The 17,941-nt window shown below is 37.7% G+C and overlaps 2 protein-coding genes and 1 pseudogene across 2 annotated transcripts; all 3 read right to left on the bottom strand.

Annotated features, from left to right (window-relative positions):
- Positions 1-1,104: 1,104 nt before the first annotated feature.
- LOC132712038 (proto-oncogene Mas-like) lies at positions 1,105-3,302 on the bottom strand (annotated as a pseudogene).
- Positions 3,303-6,794: 3,492 nt separating this feature from the next.
- On the bottom strand, positions 6,795-9,091 carry LOC132712039 (proto-oncogene Mas-like). The gene is made up of 3 exons (XM_060692371.2): positions 9,064-9,091; positions 7,954-8,011; positions 6,795-7,803 (listed from the first exon to the last, which is right to left on the bottom strand). The coding sequence occupies exons 1-3, from the start codon at positions 9,089-9,091 to the stop codon at positions 6,795-6,797; spliced, it is 1,095 nt and encodes a 364-aa protein (XP_060548354.2).
- Positions 9,092-12,610: 3,519 nt separating this feature from the next.
- LOC132712040 (proto-oncogene Mas-like) lies at positions 12,611-13,881 on the bottom strand. Its single transcript, XM_060692375.2, has 2 exons — positions 13,876-13,881; positions 12,611-13,818 (listed from the first exon to the last, which is right to left on the bottom strand). Exons 1-2 carry the CDS (start codon positions 13,879-13,881, stop codon positions 12,844-12,846), a joined length of 981 nt encoding a protein of 326 aa, XP_060548358.2. The 3' UTR covers positions 12,611-12,843.
- Between the last annotated feature and the right edge of the window lie 4,060 nt (positions 13,882-17,941).

Genomic DNA, 17,941 nt, shown 5'->3' with positions numbered 1-17,941 from the left:
ATCATCTCTTTAGACACCCGCACCCATACCCTCACAACAAATCCTTAAAAAAAAATCTTCTATTCAAAAAACAAAACAAAACAAAACAAAACAAAAAAAACAGCCATACAAAACTAAGAATAAAAATCCAGAAGCGGTTTGCAAATGAAAAGGAAAGATTACTAAGGTTCTTCTATTCCAGAATTTTGCCAGGTGAGGTTGGTGCCAGTTAGAAATACGGAATTGAAATCAACATACAAGAGTGGCTTACTATTAATAATAGGATAGGATAGGATAGGATAGGATAGGATAGGATAGGATAGGATAGGATAGAATAGAATAGAATAGAATAGAATAGAATAGAATAGAATAGAATAACTTTATTGACAGTTTGAATGTACACTAATCAGCATACATGAAAATGAAATTTCGTTGCATACAGCTTGCAAAGGCTCACAGCCTCCAATATACATTCCATGAACCTGACATTATTATAGAAGCTACATATATTTAGTAAAAAAAGAAATTAATTAATAATTATTAACTAATTAATGATTAATAATAAACTTATTATAAAATATATGTCAACTTGCAAAGCTTTCAAGTTGCCATGAGCAGGAGGGAGGGAGAACTGAAGTGAATTCCATACATTCTTCCTGACTGCAATCAGAAGGAGGGTGTTAGGTTTCACAGCCAGCCAAAGTGGTTAATTGGAGAAAGTAATTTATGACATGGCCAGAGAGGAGGGGAGAGACAGGTCATAGGGGAACGTAAATCTACGTGGGATCAGCCCTAACTGCATACGAGTATTGCCGGAATGTTGCTCCTAATAGATGACTGTATTTCCTTTGAAGTTTGGATCATGGCTCATGAATTAATTAGGGCATCTTTCGGAAACTTGACAATATAATTGAATGATACTATGTCTGAAACTTTTCAATCTAAAAAAATGTTGTATTTTGTATTAAACAGCTAAAACATTTCAACTAAAACATTTCCTGTTAAACAAGTTCTTCGGATTGAAACTACTTTGCTCAATAAATTTTATCACATCTGTCTGTTCTTAAGGAAAGCACATGTGATATCCCAAATAAGCTTTTACCTTAAAATATTGCATATGACTCTTCACAACCGGCTTTCATTCATGGTTTCCTGATCTTCCATGCTTCCCCTCTCATCCCTGAAGACTCTTTGCAGAGCAACCTTGTAAGATGCTCTGGGCTGACCTTTTCCTCTCTTCTTCCTCCCCACTAAGAAATAAAGGAGTGGGTTGATGCTGCTGTTGAGAGTGCCACATCCTACCCCAATAGTCAGGAGGAGGAGATTATAGGAAACAAAATATTCAAGGGCATAAAAGACATCCATTGGGAGAGAAAACAGGAGGAAGAAAAGGAGAGCCAGAAAGATGGTGATGAGCAATTTCCTTTGATTGCATTGCATTTTAGACCTCATATGAATCAAGAGAGTCACAGTGGACACAGCCATGAGAGGTGTACAAAGTATACCATTCACAATCAGCTGGTAAAACAAAGGTGATCTTCCATAGGTCCTGGTCTGGTCGAGAATGAAGTGCACCACAGAGAGCAGGAAGGAGAGGATCCAGATGAGGCTACAAACAAGTGTGGATAAATATGGCGGACGATGGCAGCGATGCCAGAGAGGGAAAAGAACAGCCACACACCTGTCCAGGCTGATGGCCGTCAGCAGAAACTGGCTGGCAGAATAGGTGAAGAAAAAGAACTCAAAAAATAAGAAGAAAAAGGCATTGAGAAGGTGTGTTTTCTGACTCAGAGTAAACACTGACACAAATATAGCTGCAGTAATGAGGGATGTGATGACCCCAAAATCAGCGATGGAGAGATTCAGGATGAAAGTGGTAAAAGGATTCCTCTTAATGGAAAAGGCCAGGAGATAAATTGTCGTTCCATTTCCCACCAGGCCTAAAATGCAAATAAGGGCAATGAAGCCATTGAGAAGATTTCATGTTAAATTATCAAACAGTTGATCATAAGGAGAAGAAAAAAATTCTGGTATTTTAGAAACATTCGGAGCAATTCCAGTAGTATTGAAAGGCAAGTCGGCTGGTCCAGAACCACTTTCAGGAGTTAGAGGAATTTGAAATTCGTTCTGTATCCTAATAACACAAAGAAACAAAAAGAGAATCAGTCCTTGTTAGTGAAATAAATACATACTGTAGGAAGGCCCCACCCTCTTTCCAGATTAAAATATTCTTTATTCTTAGTGTTAAAAAGAGGCAGAATATTTTGTATCATAATAAACTTACTCTTCTATTCCATATAACACATTAGGGAAGGCCTGTAATATTAGGATTGATATATTACCAAAGGAAGCAATTAAAGTAAGTCATTATTTTGATCAATTATAGCAGGCTGCAAATATGCTAATGTGCTTTAGAAACTTCATCCACACAGATTTGTTTCTTCCTGAATGGGAGTCTGTGAATGTATAAATAAAATAATCTACAGTAGTTTTTATTTTCCTCTCATTGCCCAGATGATCATTGGTCAACATTCAGTCTTTGTGATCCTCTAAACTGCCCCAGAATTATTTAACCTGGTAATTAATTCAAAACAATTTTAAAAATGCTCATTTTGAAACGGAAACTATTTTTCCCATCCTTGTTTTTTTTGATTTTCAGAAATGCTTTTGGGCCTCTAATCATTTTTGTTCCTAATTAAAGAACAAAGTGGTTGATTCCATCCCTTGTGTCCTTCCAAAGGACAATTCTGGGAGGGGGTGGCCTGCAGGAAGCGACAGCTGTCAGTATGTTGATATTCTCCGTAATACTTAGTTTATGAATAATTCTATCAGAAGCCATTCTGTGAATGTGCCCACTGAATGTTTTAAAGATTAATAAATTAAAAGAGTTGGAAGGAACTTTGTAGATCATCTCGTCCAACCCCTCAACCGCACACACACAAGCAAACAAATGACAATCCAATTCTGACAAATGGCAGTCCAATCTCTCCTTGAAGGTTTCCAGTGATAACATGCCAATGCAATCCCCAACCTCAGGAGAGAAGGGAACTCATGATTCGGTGATAGAGTTCCAATTTTGGAATAAGCATGAAGAACACAGGTTTGAGGAAAGGAAATTTTATATATAATATAATTTTCATGCTGTTCTTACCTTCTGAGTAATTAAATTGCTGCTCCATTATGCAAAAAAATTCAAATCTGTGGATAAGATGGACCACCTGGGACACTGTAGTTTAAGGGAAAATATAATTGTTAAGAGAAAACAAACATCCAATTGACAAAATGGCTGAAACGAACTGTGTTCTTGGGGAATCCAAAGTCATTGTTGGTTTGCCGTCCACACAAAATAGTTGTAGCCTCTCCTACCTTTCAATCAAACCATAAAATTTAGTTGCAGTTCAATACTAAAGGATTCAAAAGACCAGGAGTACAATTCCATAACCATAAAAAGGGAATTTTTTTAAAAAATAAGAACAAATGTTTGTAAAGATAGCAGCCAACAATTAATAGCATGAGATAAGGAAAAGATAGCAATAGCAATTCTATTCTCTGCACCACCAGGGCTCTTCAGTAGATATTAAGATTTACCAAAGCCAGGGATGAGAAGACTGGTATCATACCAATGTGAAAAAAAAATGCTGCTAAATTGAGTTCCATTATGGGCCAGAGGAGCCTGCTGGATTAGCTGATCCCATATTAATTTAGTATCTGCAAAATGGTCCTTTTTGAGACCAGGGTAGGACTAGGAGCCCATACTAAGGAGTCCTATCCTGGTCTCCAAAAGAACCATCTTGCAGATAATAAATGAACTCAACAGAAATTCTTCTTTTACTGCAGACATACCTGGGGATGATAGGAAGAATCTCCAGATGGAACCAGTTGGTCTCGTTTGGACTCTAAGGATGAGATCTTTTCCTGATTAATCCGATGTATCCCGTTAGCTGGCACTTGATGCAGTTACAGTCAGAAAGAGGACTTAAACTGGACCAAGCTGCACACTTTGTCAGAAGTAAAAAGAACATGCATAACATTCTTCTCTGAAATTTGCAATTTCAAATATTGTTGCACAGAACATGCAAAAGATGTAGGTAAGTAAGTAAAACTCCAGGAAACAATGCAAGTGTCAGGTTTCCAAGTGATGAAAGCCATTCAAAAAAGAAATATGCAAAGTCCATCTTCAAAAGCAAATTTCTTTTAGTTAGATAAGCATCAAATTGGCAAAGTCTGTTGTCATTCCGGATCTGACACAAACTGGAATTACACCACATAATATTGCAAGTTAGAAACATCCCTCAAAAGTCAAATTCTCCAATAAACACTCAATCCATATTTCCCGGTGTCTTCAGACTCCCCCTTCCATTCTCACCAGGGGCAGCCTCTGTTCCCAAGGGAGAGAAAGTCACCTAGCCAAAACAATCCTCACTATTTATTCACTCCTTCCCCCCACCTTAAGAATGTGGCGAGCCCGAAAACCCCCCTTACATAGTAAAGAGAAAGAAAAGGAATAAATGAGTATAATAGAGAGCTAAATAAAATGGCTACACATATGTCAAATTTGCGCTCGTCAGCAAGCTTCCACCATTTTGCCCATTTAATCCTCCAAAATGTGCATTTTGTGTATCTCAAAATGTTCTTTAATATTGTTTAAAACAGTTAAAAATAATACAAACTAAGAAAGGAGAAAATAATCATATTTTATGCTCATCAATAGTGACTGGTTCACACAGAAATATCAATAATACAAGATATTATAGGTAGTCCTTGACTTAGGGCCACATTTGACCCTGGAATTGCAGTCATTAATCATTGTTAAAATTAAAGGAGACACCTTGTGATTCCTTGTTCAACTAGAAGAATCCTAGTACTTCCAGTTGTTAAATCATTTCACAATGGCTCAAGTCATTAAATGGATGAAGTCTCAGGTAAGAATCATTCCTCCCACCCATCTCATTTCCATCTATGTTCATGCACAGTGACAGTGACGGTGGCAATTCCAGGTGCTCTACCACCCAGCTGATCTTCAGCACCAAGATCTGTTTCCAAGCTGGCAATCCTTTCCCTTTGCCCACAGACTTCACAAAAGAAAATAATTCATGATGCAGCTGCTGGGCATAATTATCAAGTGCAGGAAATCAAGTACAGTACAACAATTTGTTTAGAAGAGCTTCTTTATTGCTGCTTGCGTAGAGACAGGAATCTTGCCAGACTAAAGTACACTCTGCATCTCTATCAGATAAATCCTATGCAGCTTTTAGAGAGAATCCCTTCTCAGCCTCTTTCTGCACACCAACGCCTCGAGGCTGATTTGCCTTTTAGCTCCTTGAGAAAGAGACCTTCCCTCCTGAAAACAGGTGTCCAATTCCATAACACAAGTCAAATTAAATATTTATTTTGGTCATAGACCAGAATAAAAAGGCTAGAATGCAAACAAAACAATGAACAATGATAAAATACATAAAGTGCAAAAATATTTTGAAAAACTAATATTTATATCTAACTACAGTATCTACAGCTACATCTATATGTCTGTATCTCTACCTCTATCATCTCTATCTCTATCACTTTCTTTATCTCTATCATCTATAACTATGTATCTCTATACCATCTATAATTGTATATCTATTTATCATCTGTCTATCATCATTATCTATCTATCTATCTATCTATCTATCTATCTATCTATCTATCTATCTATCTATCTATCTATCTATCTCTTTAGACACCCGCACCCATACCCTCACAACAAATCCTTAAAAAAAAATCTTCTATTCAAAAAACAAAACAAAACAAAACAAAACAAAAAAAACAGCCATACAAAACTAAGAATAAAAATCCAGAAGCGGTTTGCAAATGAAAAGGAAAGATTACTAAGGTTCTTCTATTCCAGAATTTTGCCAGGTGAGGTTGGTGCCAGTTAGAAATACGGAATTGAAATCAACATACAAGTGTGGCTTACTATTAATAATAGGATAGGATAGGATAGGATAGGATAGGATAGGATAGGATAGGATAGGATAGAATAGAATAGAATAGAATAGAATAGAATAGAATAGAATAGAATAGAATAACTTTATTGACAGTTTGAATGTACACTAATCAGCATACATGAAAATGAAATTTCGTTGCATACAGCTTGCAAAGGCTCACAGCCTCCAATATACATTCCATGAACCTGACATTATTATAGAAGCTACATATATTTAGTAAAAAAAGAAATTAATTAATAATTATTAACTAATTAATGATTAATAATAAACTTATTATAAAATATATGTCAACTTGCAAAGCTTTCAAGTTGCCATGAGCAGGAGGGAGGGAGAACTGAAGTGAATTCCATACATTCTTCCTGACTGCAATCAGAAGGAGGGTGTTAGGCTTCACAGCCAGCCAAAGTGGTTAATTGGAGAAAGTAATTTATGACATGGCCAGAGAGGAGGGGAGAGACAGGTCATAGGGGAACGTAAATCTACGTGGGATCAGCCCTAACTGCATACGAGTATTGCCGGAATGTTGCTCCTAATAGATGACTGTATTTCCTTTGAAGTTTGGATCATGGCTCATGAATTAATTAGGACATCTTTCGGAAACTTGACAATATAATTGAATGATACTATGTCTGAAACTTTTCAATCTAAAAAAATGTTGTATTTTGTATTAAACAGCTAAAACATTTCAACTAAAACATTTCCTGTTAAACAAGTTCTTCGGATTGAAACTACTTTGCTCAATAAATTTTATCACATCTGTCTGTTCTTAAGGAAAGCACATGTGATATCCCAAATAAGCTTTTACCTTAAAATATTGCATATGACTCTTCACAACCGGCTTTCATTCGTGGTTTCCTGATCTTCCATGCTTCCCTTCTCATCCCTGAAGACTCTTTGCAGAGCAACCTTGTAAGAGGTTCTGGGCTGACCTTTTCCTCTCTTATTCCTCCCCACTAAGAAATAAAGGAGTGGGTTGATGCTGCTGTTGAGAGTGCCACATCCTACCCCAATGGTCAGGAGGAGGGGATTACAGGAAACAAAATATTCAAGGACATAAAAGACATCCATTGGGAGAGAAAGCAGGAGGAAGAAAAGAAGAGCCAGAAAGATGGTGATGAGCAATTTCCTTTGATTGCGTTGCATTTTAGACCTCATATGAATCAAGAGAGTCACAGTGGACACAACCATGAGAGGCGTACAAAGTAAACCATTCACAATCAGCTGGTAAAACAAAGGTGATCTTCCATAGGTTCTGGTCTGGTGGAGAATGAAGTGCACCACAGAGAGCAGGAAGGAGAGGATCCAGATGAGGCTACAAACAAGTGTGGATAAATATGGCGGACGATGGCAGCGATGCCAGAGAGGGCAAAGAACAGCCACACACCTGTCCAGGCTGATGGCCGTCAGCAGAAACTGGCTGGCAGAATAGGTGAAGAAAAAGAACTCAAAAAGTAAGAAGAAAAAGGCATTGAGAAGGTGTGTTTTCTGACTCAGAGTAAACACTGACACAAATATAGCTGCAGTAATGAGGGATGTGATGACCCCAAAATCAGCAATGGAGAGATTCAGGATGAAAGTGGTGCAAGGATTCCTCTTAATGGAAAAAGCCAGGAGATAAATTGTCGTTCCATTTCCCACCAGGCCTAAAATGCAAATAAGGCCAATGAAGCCATTGAGAAGATTTCGTGTTAAATTATCAAACAGTTGATCATAAGGAGAAGAAAAAAATTCTGGTATTTTAGAAACATTCAGAGCAATTCCAGTAGTATTGAAAGGCAAGTCGGCTGGTCCAGAACCACTTTCAGGAGTTAGAGGAATTTGAAATTCGTTCTGTATCCTAATAACACAAAGAAACAAAAAGAGAATCAGTCCTTGTTAGTGAAATAAATACATACTGTAGGAAGGCCCCACCCTCTTTCCAGATTAAAATATTCTTTATTCTTAGTGTTAAAAAGAGGCAGAATATTTTGTATCATAATAAACTTACTCTTGTATTCCATATAACACATCAGGGAAGGCCTGTAATATTAGGATTGATATATTACCTAAGGAAGCAATTAAAGTAAGTCATTATTTTGATCAATAACAGCAGGCTGCAAATATGCTAATGTGCTTTAGAAACTTCATCCACACAGATTTGTTTCTCCCTGAATGGGAGTCTGTGAATGTATAAATAAAATAATCTACAGTAGTTTTTATTTTCCTCTCATTGCCCAGATGATCATTGGTCAACATTCAGTCTTTGTGATCCTCTAAACTGCCCCAGAATTATTTAACCTGGTAATTAATTCAAAACAATTTTAAAAATCCTCATTTTGAAAAGGAAACTATTTTTCCCACCCTTCTTTTTCTTTGATTTTCAGAAATGCTTTTGGGCCTCTAATCATTTTTTTTTCCTAATTAAAGAAGAACAAAGTGGTTGATTCCATCCTTGTGTCCTTCCAAAGGACAATTCTGGGAGGATGTTGCATGCAGGAAGTGACAGTTATCAGAATTCTTAAATTCTCCATAGTTTATGAATAATTCCATCAAAAGCCATTTTGTGAATGCACTCCTGAATGTTTTCAAAATGCCAATGCAATCCCCAACCTCAGGAGAGGGTAACAGGAACTCATGATTCGATGATAGAGTTTCAATCTTGGAATAAGTTCATAAAGCATTAAGGACAATTCTGGGAGGGCGTGGCCTGCAGGAAGCGACAGCTGTCAGTATGTTGATATTCTCCGTAATACTTAGTTTATGAATAATTCCATCAGAAGCCATTCTGTGAATGCGCCCACTGAATGTTTTACAGATTAATAGATTAACAGAGTTGGAAGGAACCTTGTAGATCATCCAACCCTTCCCCCCCCCCACACACACAAGCAAACAAATGACTGTCCAATTCTGACAAATGGCAGTCCAATCTCTCCTTGAAGGTTTCCAGTGATAACATGCCAATGCAATCCTCAACCTCAGGAGAGAAGGGAACTCATGATTCGGTGATAGAGTTTCAATTTTGGAATAAGCATGAGGAACCCTTGAGGTTTTCATTAAGAGTAGTACCCACAAAGGAAAGGAAATTTTATATATAATATAACTTTCATGCTATTCTTACCTTCTGAGTAATTAAATTGCTGCTCCATTATGCAAAAGAGTTCAAATCTGTGTATGAGGTGGACCACCTGGGACACTGTAGTTTAAGGGAAAATATAATTGTTAAGAGAAAACAAACATCCAATTGACAAAATGGCTGAAACGAACTGTGTTCTTGGGGAATCCAAAGTCATTGTTGGTTTGCCGTCACACAAAATAGTTGTAGCCTCTCCTACCTTTCAATCAAGCCATAAAATTTAGTTGCAGTTCAATACTAAAGGATTCAAAAGACCAGGAGTACAATTCCATAACCATAAAAAGGGAATTTCAAAAAAAAAAAAAAAGAACAAATGTTTGTAAAGATAGCAGCCAACAATTAATAGCATGAGATTAGGAAAAAAATAGCAATAGCAATTCTATTCTCTGCACCACCAGGGCTCTTCAGTAGATATTAAGATTTACCAAAGCCAGGGATGAGAAGACTGGTATCATACCAATGTGAAAAAAAAATGCTGCTAAATTGAGTTCCATTATGGGCCAGAGGAGCCTGCTGGATTAGCTGATCCCATATTAATTTAGTATCTGCAAAATGGTCCTTTTGGAGACCAGGGTAGGACTAGGAGCCCATACTAAGGAGTCCTATCCTGGTCTCCAAAAGGAACGTCTTGCAGATAATAAATGACCTCAACAGAAACTCTGCTCTTACTGCAGACATACCTGGGGATGACAGGAAGAATCTCCAGATGGAACCAGCTGATCTCGTTTGGACTCTAAGGGTGAGCTCTTTTCCTGATTAATCCAATGTATCCCATTAGCTGGCACTTGATGCAGTTAGTCAGAAAGAGGACTTAAACTGGACCAAACTGCACACTTTGTCAGAAGTAAAAAGAACATGCATAACATTCTTCTCTGAAATTTGCAACTTCAAATATTATTGCACACAACATGCAAAAGATGTAGGTAAGTAAGTAAGAATCCAGGAAACAATGCAAGTGTCAGGTTTCCAAGTGATGAAAGCCATTCAAAAAAGAAATATGCAAAGTCCATCTTCCAAATAAATTTCTTTTAGTTAGATAAGCGTCAAATTGGCAACGTCTGTTATCATTCCGGATCTGACACAAACTGGAATTACACCACATGATATTGCAAGTTAGAAACATCCCTCAAAAGTCAAATTCTCCAATAAACACTCAATCCATATTTCCCGGTGCCTTCAGACTCCCCCTCCCATTCTCACCAGGAGCAGCCTCTGTTCCCAAGGGAAAGAAAGTCACCTAGCCAAAACAATCCTCACTATCTATTCGCTCCTTCCCCCAACCTTAAGAATGTGGCGAGCCCGAAAACCTCCCTTACATAGTAAAGAGAAAGAAAAGGAATAAATGAGTATAATAGAGAGCTAAATAAAATGGCTACACATATGTCAAATTTGCGCTCGTCAGCAAGCTTCCACCATTTTGCCCATTTAATCCTCCAAAATGTGCATTTTGTGTATCCCAAAATGTTCTTTAATATTGTTTAAAGCAGTTAAAAATAATACAAACTAAGAAAGGAGAAAAAAAATCATATTTTATGCTCATCAATAGTGACTGGTTCACACAGAAATATCAATAATACAAGATATTATAGGTAGTCATTGATTTAGGGCCACACTTGACCCTGGAATTGCAGTCATTAATCATTGTTAAAATTAAAGGAGACACCTTGTGATTCCTTGTTCAACTAGAAGAATCCTAGTACTTCCAGTTGTTAAATCATTTCACAATGGCTCAAGTCATTAAATGGATGAAGTCTCAGGTAAGAATCATTCCTCCCACTCATCTCATTTCCATCTATGTTCATGCACAGTGACAGTGACGGTGGCAATTCCAGGTGCTCTACCACCCAGCTGATCTTCAGCACCAAGATCTGTTTCCAAGCTGGCAATCCTTTCCCTTTGCCCACAGACTTCCCAAAAGAAAATAATTCATGATGCAGCTGCTGGGCATAACTATCAAGTGCAGGAAATCAAGAACAATACAACAATTTGTTTAGAAGAGCTTCTTTATTGCTGCTTGCCTAGAGACAGGAATCTTGCCAGACTAAAGCACACTCTGCATCTCTATCAGATAAATCCTATGCAATTTTTAGAGAGAATCCCTTCTCAGCCTCTTTCTGCAGACCAATGGCTCAAGGCTGATTTGCCTTTTAGCTCCTTGAGAAAGAGGCCTTCCCTCCTGAAAACAGGTGTCCAATTCCATAACACAAATCAGTGTAAATATTTATTTTGGTCATAGACCAGAATAAAAAGGCTAGAATGCAAACAAAACAATGAACAATGATAAAATACATAAAGTGCAAAAATAGTTTGAAAAGCTAATATCTATATCTAACTACAGTATCTACAGCTACATCTATATGTATGTATCTCTACCTCTATCATCTCTATCTCTATCATTATCTTTATCTCTATCATCTATAACCATGTATCTCTATATCATCTATAATTGTATATCTATTTATCATCTGTCTATCATCATTATCTATATCATCTATCTATCATTTATCTATCTATCATCTATCATCTGTATCATCTACATGTATACAGTGGTACCATGTTACTCATTGTTAATTGGCTCCAAGAGGTGTAATGATTGCTCAAAACAAATGTTTGCTCTAAGGGATAATGTATGCAGTGAATCACAAGGCAGCCAACACCAAGAAGTTTTAGCTTGTGAATTGAATAGCAAACAAATGATGAGTACTGGGACAAAAGTTTTGCTTCAAAATGTATTGAGCAATAAACTTGATGAGTTTCAAAGCAGTTGCATGCCAAGGTACCACTGTATGTGTCTATCTATGTATCTGTCTGTCTCTCATCTGTCTGTCTGTCTCTCTATCTCTCTATCTATCTATCTATCTATCTATCTATCTATCTATCTATCTCTTTAGACACCCACATTCATACCCTCACAACAAATCCTTAAAAAAAATTATTCTATTAAAAAAAAACAGCCATACAAAACTAAGAATAAAATCCAGAAGCGAATTGCAAATGAAAAGGAAAGATTACTAAGATTCTTCTATTCCAGAATTTTGCCAGGTGAGGATGGTGCCAGCTAGAAATACGGACTTGAAATCAACATAAAAGAGTGGCCTACTACTAATAATAATAGGATAGGATAGGATAGGATAGGATAGGATAGGATAGGATAGGATAGGATAGGATAGGATAGGATAGGATAGGATAGGATAGGATAGGATACCCTAGCCTAGCCTAGCCTAGCCTAGCCTAGCGTAGACTAGACTAGACTAGAATAGAATAGACTTGAATAGAATAGAATAGAATAACTTTATTGACACTTTGAATGTACACTAATCAGCATACATTAAAATGAAATTTCATTGCATAGAGTTCGCAAAGGCTCACAGCCTCCAATATACACTCCATGAATGTGACATTATTATAGAAGCTACATATATTTAGTAAAGAAAGCTACTTATTAATGATTATTAATAAGAAACTTTTTATAAAATATAATTGAAAGATACTATGTCTGAAATTTTTCAAGATAAAAATATGTCGTATTTTGTATTAAAGAGCTAAAACATTTCCTGTTAAACAAGTTCTTTGGATTGAAAAATGAGGACACAGCAACACTTCCTGTTTACATAGTTTTTTTAAAAAAGTACTTTGTTCAATAAATTTTATCACATCTGTCTATTTTAAGGAGAGCACATGTGATATCCCAAATAAGCTTGTACCTTAAAATATTATATATGCAATAGTTATGACTCTTCACAACTGGCTTTCATTCATGGTTTCCTAATCTTCCATGCTTCCCTTCTCATCCTTGAAGACTCTTTGCAGAGCAACCTTGTAAGATGCTTTGGGCTGATGCTTTCCTCTCTTCTTCCTCCCCACTAAGAAATAAAGGAGTGGGTTGATGCTGCTGTTAAGAGTGCCACATCCTACCCCAATATTCATGACGAGGAAATTATAGATATCAAAATATTCAAGGACGTAAAAGAGATTCATTGGGAGAGAAAGCAGGAGGAAGAAGAGGAGAGCCAGAAAGATGGTGATGAGCAATTTCCTTTGATTGCGTTGCATTTTAGACCTCATATGAATCAAGAGAGTCACAGTAGACACAACCATGAGAGGCGTACAAAGTAAACCATTCACAATCAGCTGGTAAAACAAAGGTGATCTTCCATAGGTTCTGGTCTGGTGGAGAATGAAGTGCACCACAGAGAGCAGGAAGGAGAGGATCCAGATGAGGCTACAAACAAGTGTGGAGAAATATGGAGGACGATGGCAGCGATGCCAGAGAGGGAAAAGAACAGCCACACACCTATCCAGGCTGATAGCCGTCAGCAGAAACTGGCTGGCAGAATAGGTGAAGAAAAAGAACTCAAAAAATAAGAAGAAAAAGGCATTGAGAAGGTGTGTTTTGTGACTCAGAGTAAACACTGACACAAATATAGCTGCAGTAATGAGGGATGTGAGGACTCCAAAGTCAGCGATGGAGAGATTCAGGATGAAAGTGGTGAAAGGATTCCTCTTAATGGAAAAGGCCAGGAGATAAATTGTCATTCCATTTCCCACCAGGCCTAAAATGCAAATAAGGCCAATGAAGCCATTAAGAAGATTTCGTGTTAAATTATCAAACAGTTGATCATAAGGAGAAGAAAAAATTTCTGGTATTTTAGAAACATTCAGAGCAATTCCAGTAGTATTGAAAGGCAAGTTGGCCAGTCCAGAACCACTTTCAGGAGTTAGAGGAATTTGAAATTCGTTCTGTATCCTAATAACACAAGGAAACAAAAAGAGAATCAGTCCTTGTTAATGTAATACATACATACTGTAGGAAGGCCCCACCCTCTTCCCAGATTAAAATATTCTTTATTCTTAGTGTTAAAAAGAGGCAGAATATTTTGTATCATAATAAACTTACTCGTGTATACGGTATACCACATCAGCGATGTCATGGAATATTGGGAATGATGCATTAACTAAGGAAGCAATTATAGTAAGTCATTATTTTGATCAATAACAGCAGGCAGCAAAAATGCTAATGTGCTTTAGAAACTTCATCCACACAGATTTGTTTCTCCCTGAATGGGAGTCTGTGAAGGTATAAATAAAATATTCTCCAGTAGGTTTTTTTTCCCTCTCATTGCCCAGATGATCATTAGCCAATATTCAGTCTTTGTGATCCTCTAAGCTGCCTCAGAATTATTTCACCTGCTAATTAATTCAAAACAATTTTAAAAATGCTCATTTTGAAAAGGAAACTATTTTTCCCACCCTTCTTTTTCTTTGATTTTCAGAAATGCTTTTGGGCTTCTAATCATTTTTGTTCCTAATTAAAGAAGAACAAAAAGGTTGACTCCATCCCTTGTGTCCTTCCAAAGGACAATTCTGGGAGGATGTGGCCTGCAGGAAGCGACAGCTGTCAGTAATACTTAGTTTATGAATAATTCTATCAGAAGCCATTCTGTGAATGTGCCCACTGAATGTTTTAAAGATTAATAGTTTAAAAGAGTTGGAAGGAACCTTGTAGATCATCTAGTCCAACCCCTCAACCACACACACACAAGCAAACAAATGACAATCCAATTCTGACAAATGGCAGTCCAATCTCTCCTTGAAGGTTTCCAGTGATAACATGCCAATGCAATCCCCAACCTCAGGAGAGAAGGGAACTCATGATCCAGTGATAGAGTTTCAATTTTGGAATAAGCATGAGGAACCCTTGAGGTTTTCATTAAGAGTAGTACCCACAAAGGAAAGGAAATTTTATATATAATATAATTTTCATGCTGTTCTTACCTTCTGAGTAATTAAATTGCTGCTCCATTATGCAAAAGAGTTCAAATCTGTGGATGAGGTGGACCACCTGGGACGCTGTAGTTTAAGAGGAAATACAATTATTAAAAGAAAACTTGACTGTTCTGATTGTCAAAATGGCTGAAAGAAATTGTGTTCTTGGAAAATTCCAAGTCATTATTGATTTGCTGTTCATATAAAATAGGTGTAGCCTCTCCTACCTTTCAATCAAGCCATAAAATTCAGTTACAGTTCAATACTAAAGGAATCAAAAGACCAGGAGTACAATTCCATAACCATAAAAAGGGAATTTTTTAAAAATAAGAACAAATGTTCGTAAAGATAGCAGCTAACAATTAATAGCAAGAGATTAGGAAAAAATAGCAATAGCGATAACACTTAGACATACATACTGCCTCATAATGTTTTAAAACCTTCTCTAGGTGGTTTACAGAGTCAGCATATTCTCCCCAATAATCTGGGTCCTCATTTTACCAACCTTGGAAGTATGAAAGGCTGAGTCAACCTTGAGCCGGTCAGGATCGAACTGCTGGCAGTGGACAGAGTTAGCCTGTAATACTGCATTCTATTCCCTGCACCACCATGACTCTTCAGCATATATTAAGATTTACCAAAGCCAGGGATGAGAAGAGAGGTATACCATTGTGGGAAAAAAAATGCTGCTCAATTGAGTTCCATTATGGGCCAGAGGAGCCTGTTGGATTAGCTGATCCCATACTAATTTAGTATCTGCAAAATGGTCCTTTTTGAGACCAGGGCAGGACTAGGAGCCCATACTGATGAGTCCTATCCTGGTCTCCAAAAGAAACATCATGCAGATAATTAATGACCTCAACAGAAACTCTGCTTTTACCGCAGACATAGCTGGGGATGATAGGAAGAATCTCCAGATGGAACCAGCTGGTCTCGTTTGGACTCTAAGGATGAGATCTTTTCCTGATTAATCCGATGAATCCCGTTAGCCATCACTTGATGCAGCTACAGTCAGAAAGAGGAATTAAGCTGGACCAAGCTGCCAACTTTCTCCGAAGAATAAAAAGAAGGGGTGTGACAATCCTTTCCCTTTGCCCGCAGACTTCCCTAGAGAAAATAATTCATGATGCAGCTTCTGGGCATAACTGGCAAGTGAAGGAAATCAAGAACAATACAACAATTTGTTTAGAAGAGCTTCTTTATTGCTGTTGGCGTAGAGACAGGAATCTTGCCAGACTAAAGCACACTCTGAATCTCTATCAGATAAATCCTATGCAGCTTTTAGAGAGAATCCCTTCTCAGCCTCTTTCTGCACACCAATGGCTCAAGGCTGATTTGCCTTTTAGCTCCTTGAGAAAGAGACCTTCCCTCCTGCAAACAGGTGTCCAATTTCGTAACACAAATCAAATTAAATATTTATTTTGGTCATAGACCAGAATAAAAAGGCTAGAATGCAAACAAAACAATGAACAATGATAAAATACATCAAGTGCAAAAATAATTTGAAAAGCTAATATCTATATCTAACTACAGTATCTACAGCTACATCTATATGTCTGTCTCTGTATCTCTACCTCTATCATCTCTATCTCTATCACTATCTTTATCTCTATATCATCTACAACTAGCTCCATGAAGCTCCTTGCCAAACAATTAAGGGATTAACTCTTAATTGAAAAGAACTGGCTGCAGAGTGATTTAAGAGTCAGTACTGACAGCTGTTTCTCCAACATCCCTGTGTATCCCGCTCATTAACCTGGAAATTTTGACTTTTGCACTGGTTGACAAACCTGGATTGCCTCTTCCAACTGGATTTTGAATTGTCTACGTGTTCCTCTTGAAAATGAAACTACCCAGATAAGCTTTCTTTCCAATACATTTTGTTACTTTACATTCCTTTCTTCATTTAGAGGGGTGGAGACTAGGTGGGGTTATGATACTCACTCTCTGTCTCTCTCTCTCTGTGTGTGTGTGTCTCTCTCTCTCTCTCTCTTTGTGTGTGTGTGTGTGTACGCGAGCGTGAACCCATGTTCTTGGGAAGTACAGTTTCCTCACCTCTAATCTACAATGGAAGGGAGACTAAACACTTGAATTTGGCCAAGTGTGATTGGACACACAAGGAATTTGTCTTTGGTGCATATGCTCTCAGTGTACATAAGGGGAATAAAATACATTCATCAAGAATAAAAAAGATACAACACTTAGTGATAGTCAAGGTTACTAATAAGCTATCAAATCGTACTAGGAGACAAATAAAAACAATATAAATTGAAAGATACAAGCAACATGGTTATAGTAATTAGTGGAAAGAAATAGATACTAGTGAGGATGAGAAGAAGAATCTAATACGGTCTTAGTAGTTAATTCGACAATGTTGTGGGAATGAGTTGTTAAGCAGAGTGATGGCATTCAGAGAAAAAAACTGTCCTTGTGTCTTGTTGTTCTGGTGTGCGGTGCCCTAAAGCGTCGTTTTTGAGGGTAGGAGTTGAAACAATTTATGTCCAGAGTGTGAGAAACCTGGATTGGCTCTTCAGACTGGATTTTGAATTGTTTCTTCTGTGTTCCTGGTGAAAATGAAACTACCCAAGCAAACTTTTTTTTCCAAACATTTTGTTGATTTACATTCCTTTCTTTATTTAGATGAGTGGAGACTGGGTAGGATTATGATAGTTTCTCTCTCTCTCTTCCTCTCTCTCTCTGTCTGTCTGTCTCTCTGCCTCTCTCTGTGTCTCTCTCTCTTTCTCTCTTCCTCTCTCTCTCTCTCTCCCCCCTCTCTCTGTCTCTGTCTCTCTCTGTCTTTCTCTCTGTCTGTCTCTCCCTCTCTGTCTGCCTCTCTCTGTGTGTGTCTGTCTGTCTGTCTGTCTCTCTCTGTCTCTCTCTCTCCCCCTCTCTCTGTCTCTCTGTCTCTCTCTCCCCCACTCTCTCTGTCTCTCTGTCTCTCTGCCTCTCTCTCTGTCTCTCTGTCTCTCTCTCTCCCCCCTCTCTGTCTCTCTGTCTCTCTGTCTCTGTCTCTCCCTCTCTCTCTGCCTCTCTCTCTCTGTCTCTCTGTCTCTCTGCCTCTCTCTCTCTTTCCCCCTCTCTCTCTCTCTGTCTCTGT

The sequence above is a fragment of the Pantherophis guttatus genome, chromosome 3, assembly GCF_059756535.1.
Source record: "Pantherophis guttatus breed Tessera chromosome 3, ASM5975653v1, whole genome shotgun sequence".
NCBI classification, from domain to species: domain Eukaryota; kingdom Metazoa; phylum Chordata; class Lepidosauria; order Squamata; family Colubridae; genus Pantherophis; species Pantherophis guttatus.
Note: the sequence above shows the minus strand (reverse complement) of the source record. Positions and strands in the feature narration are given on the sequence as shown.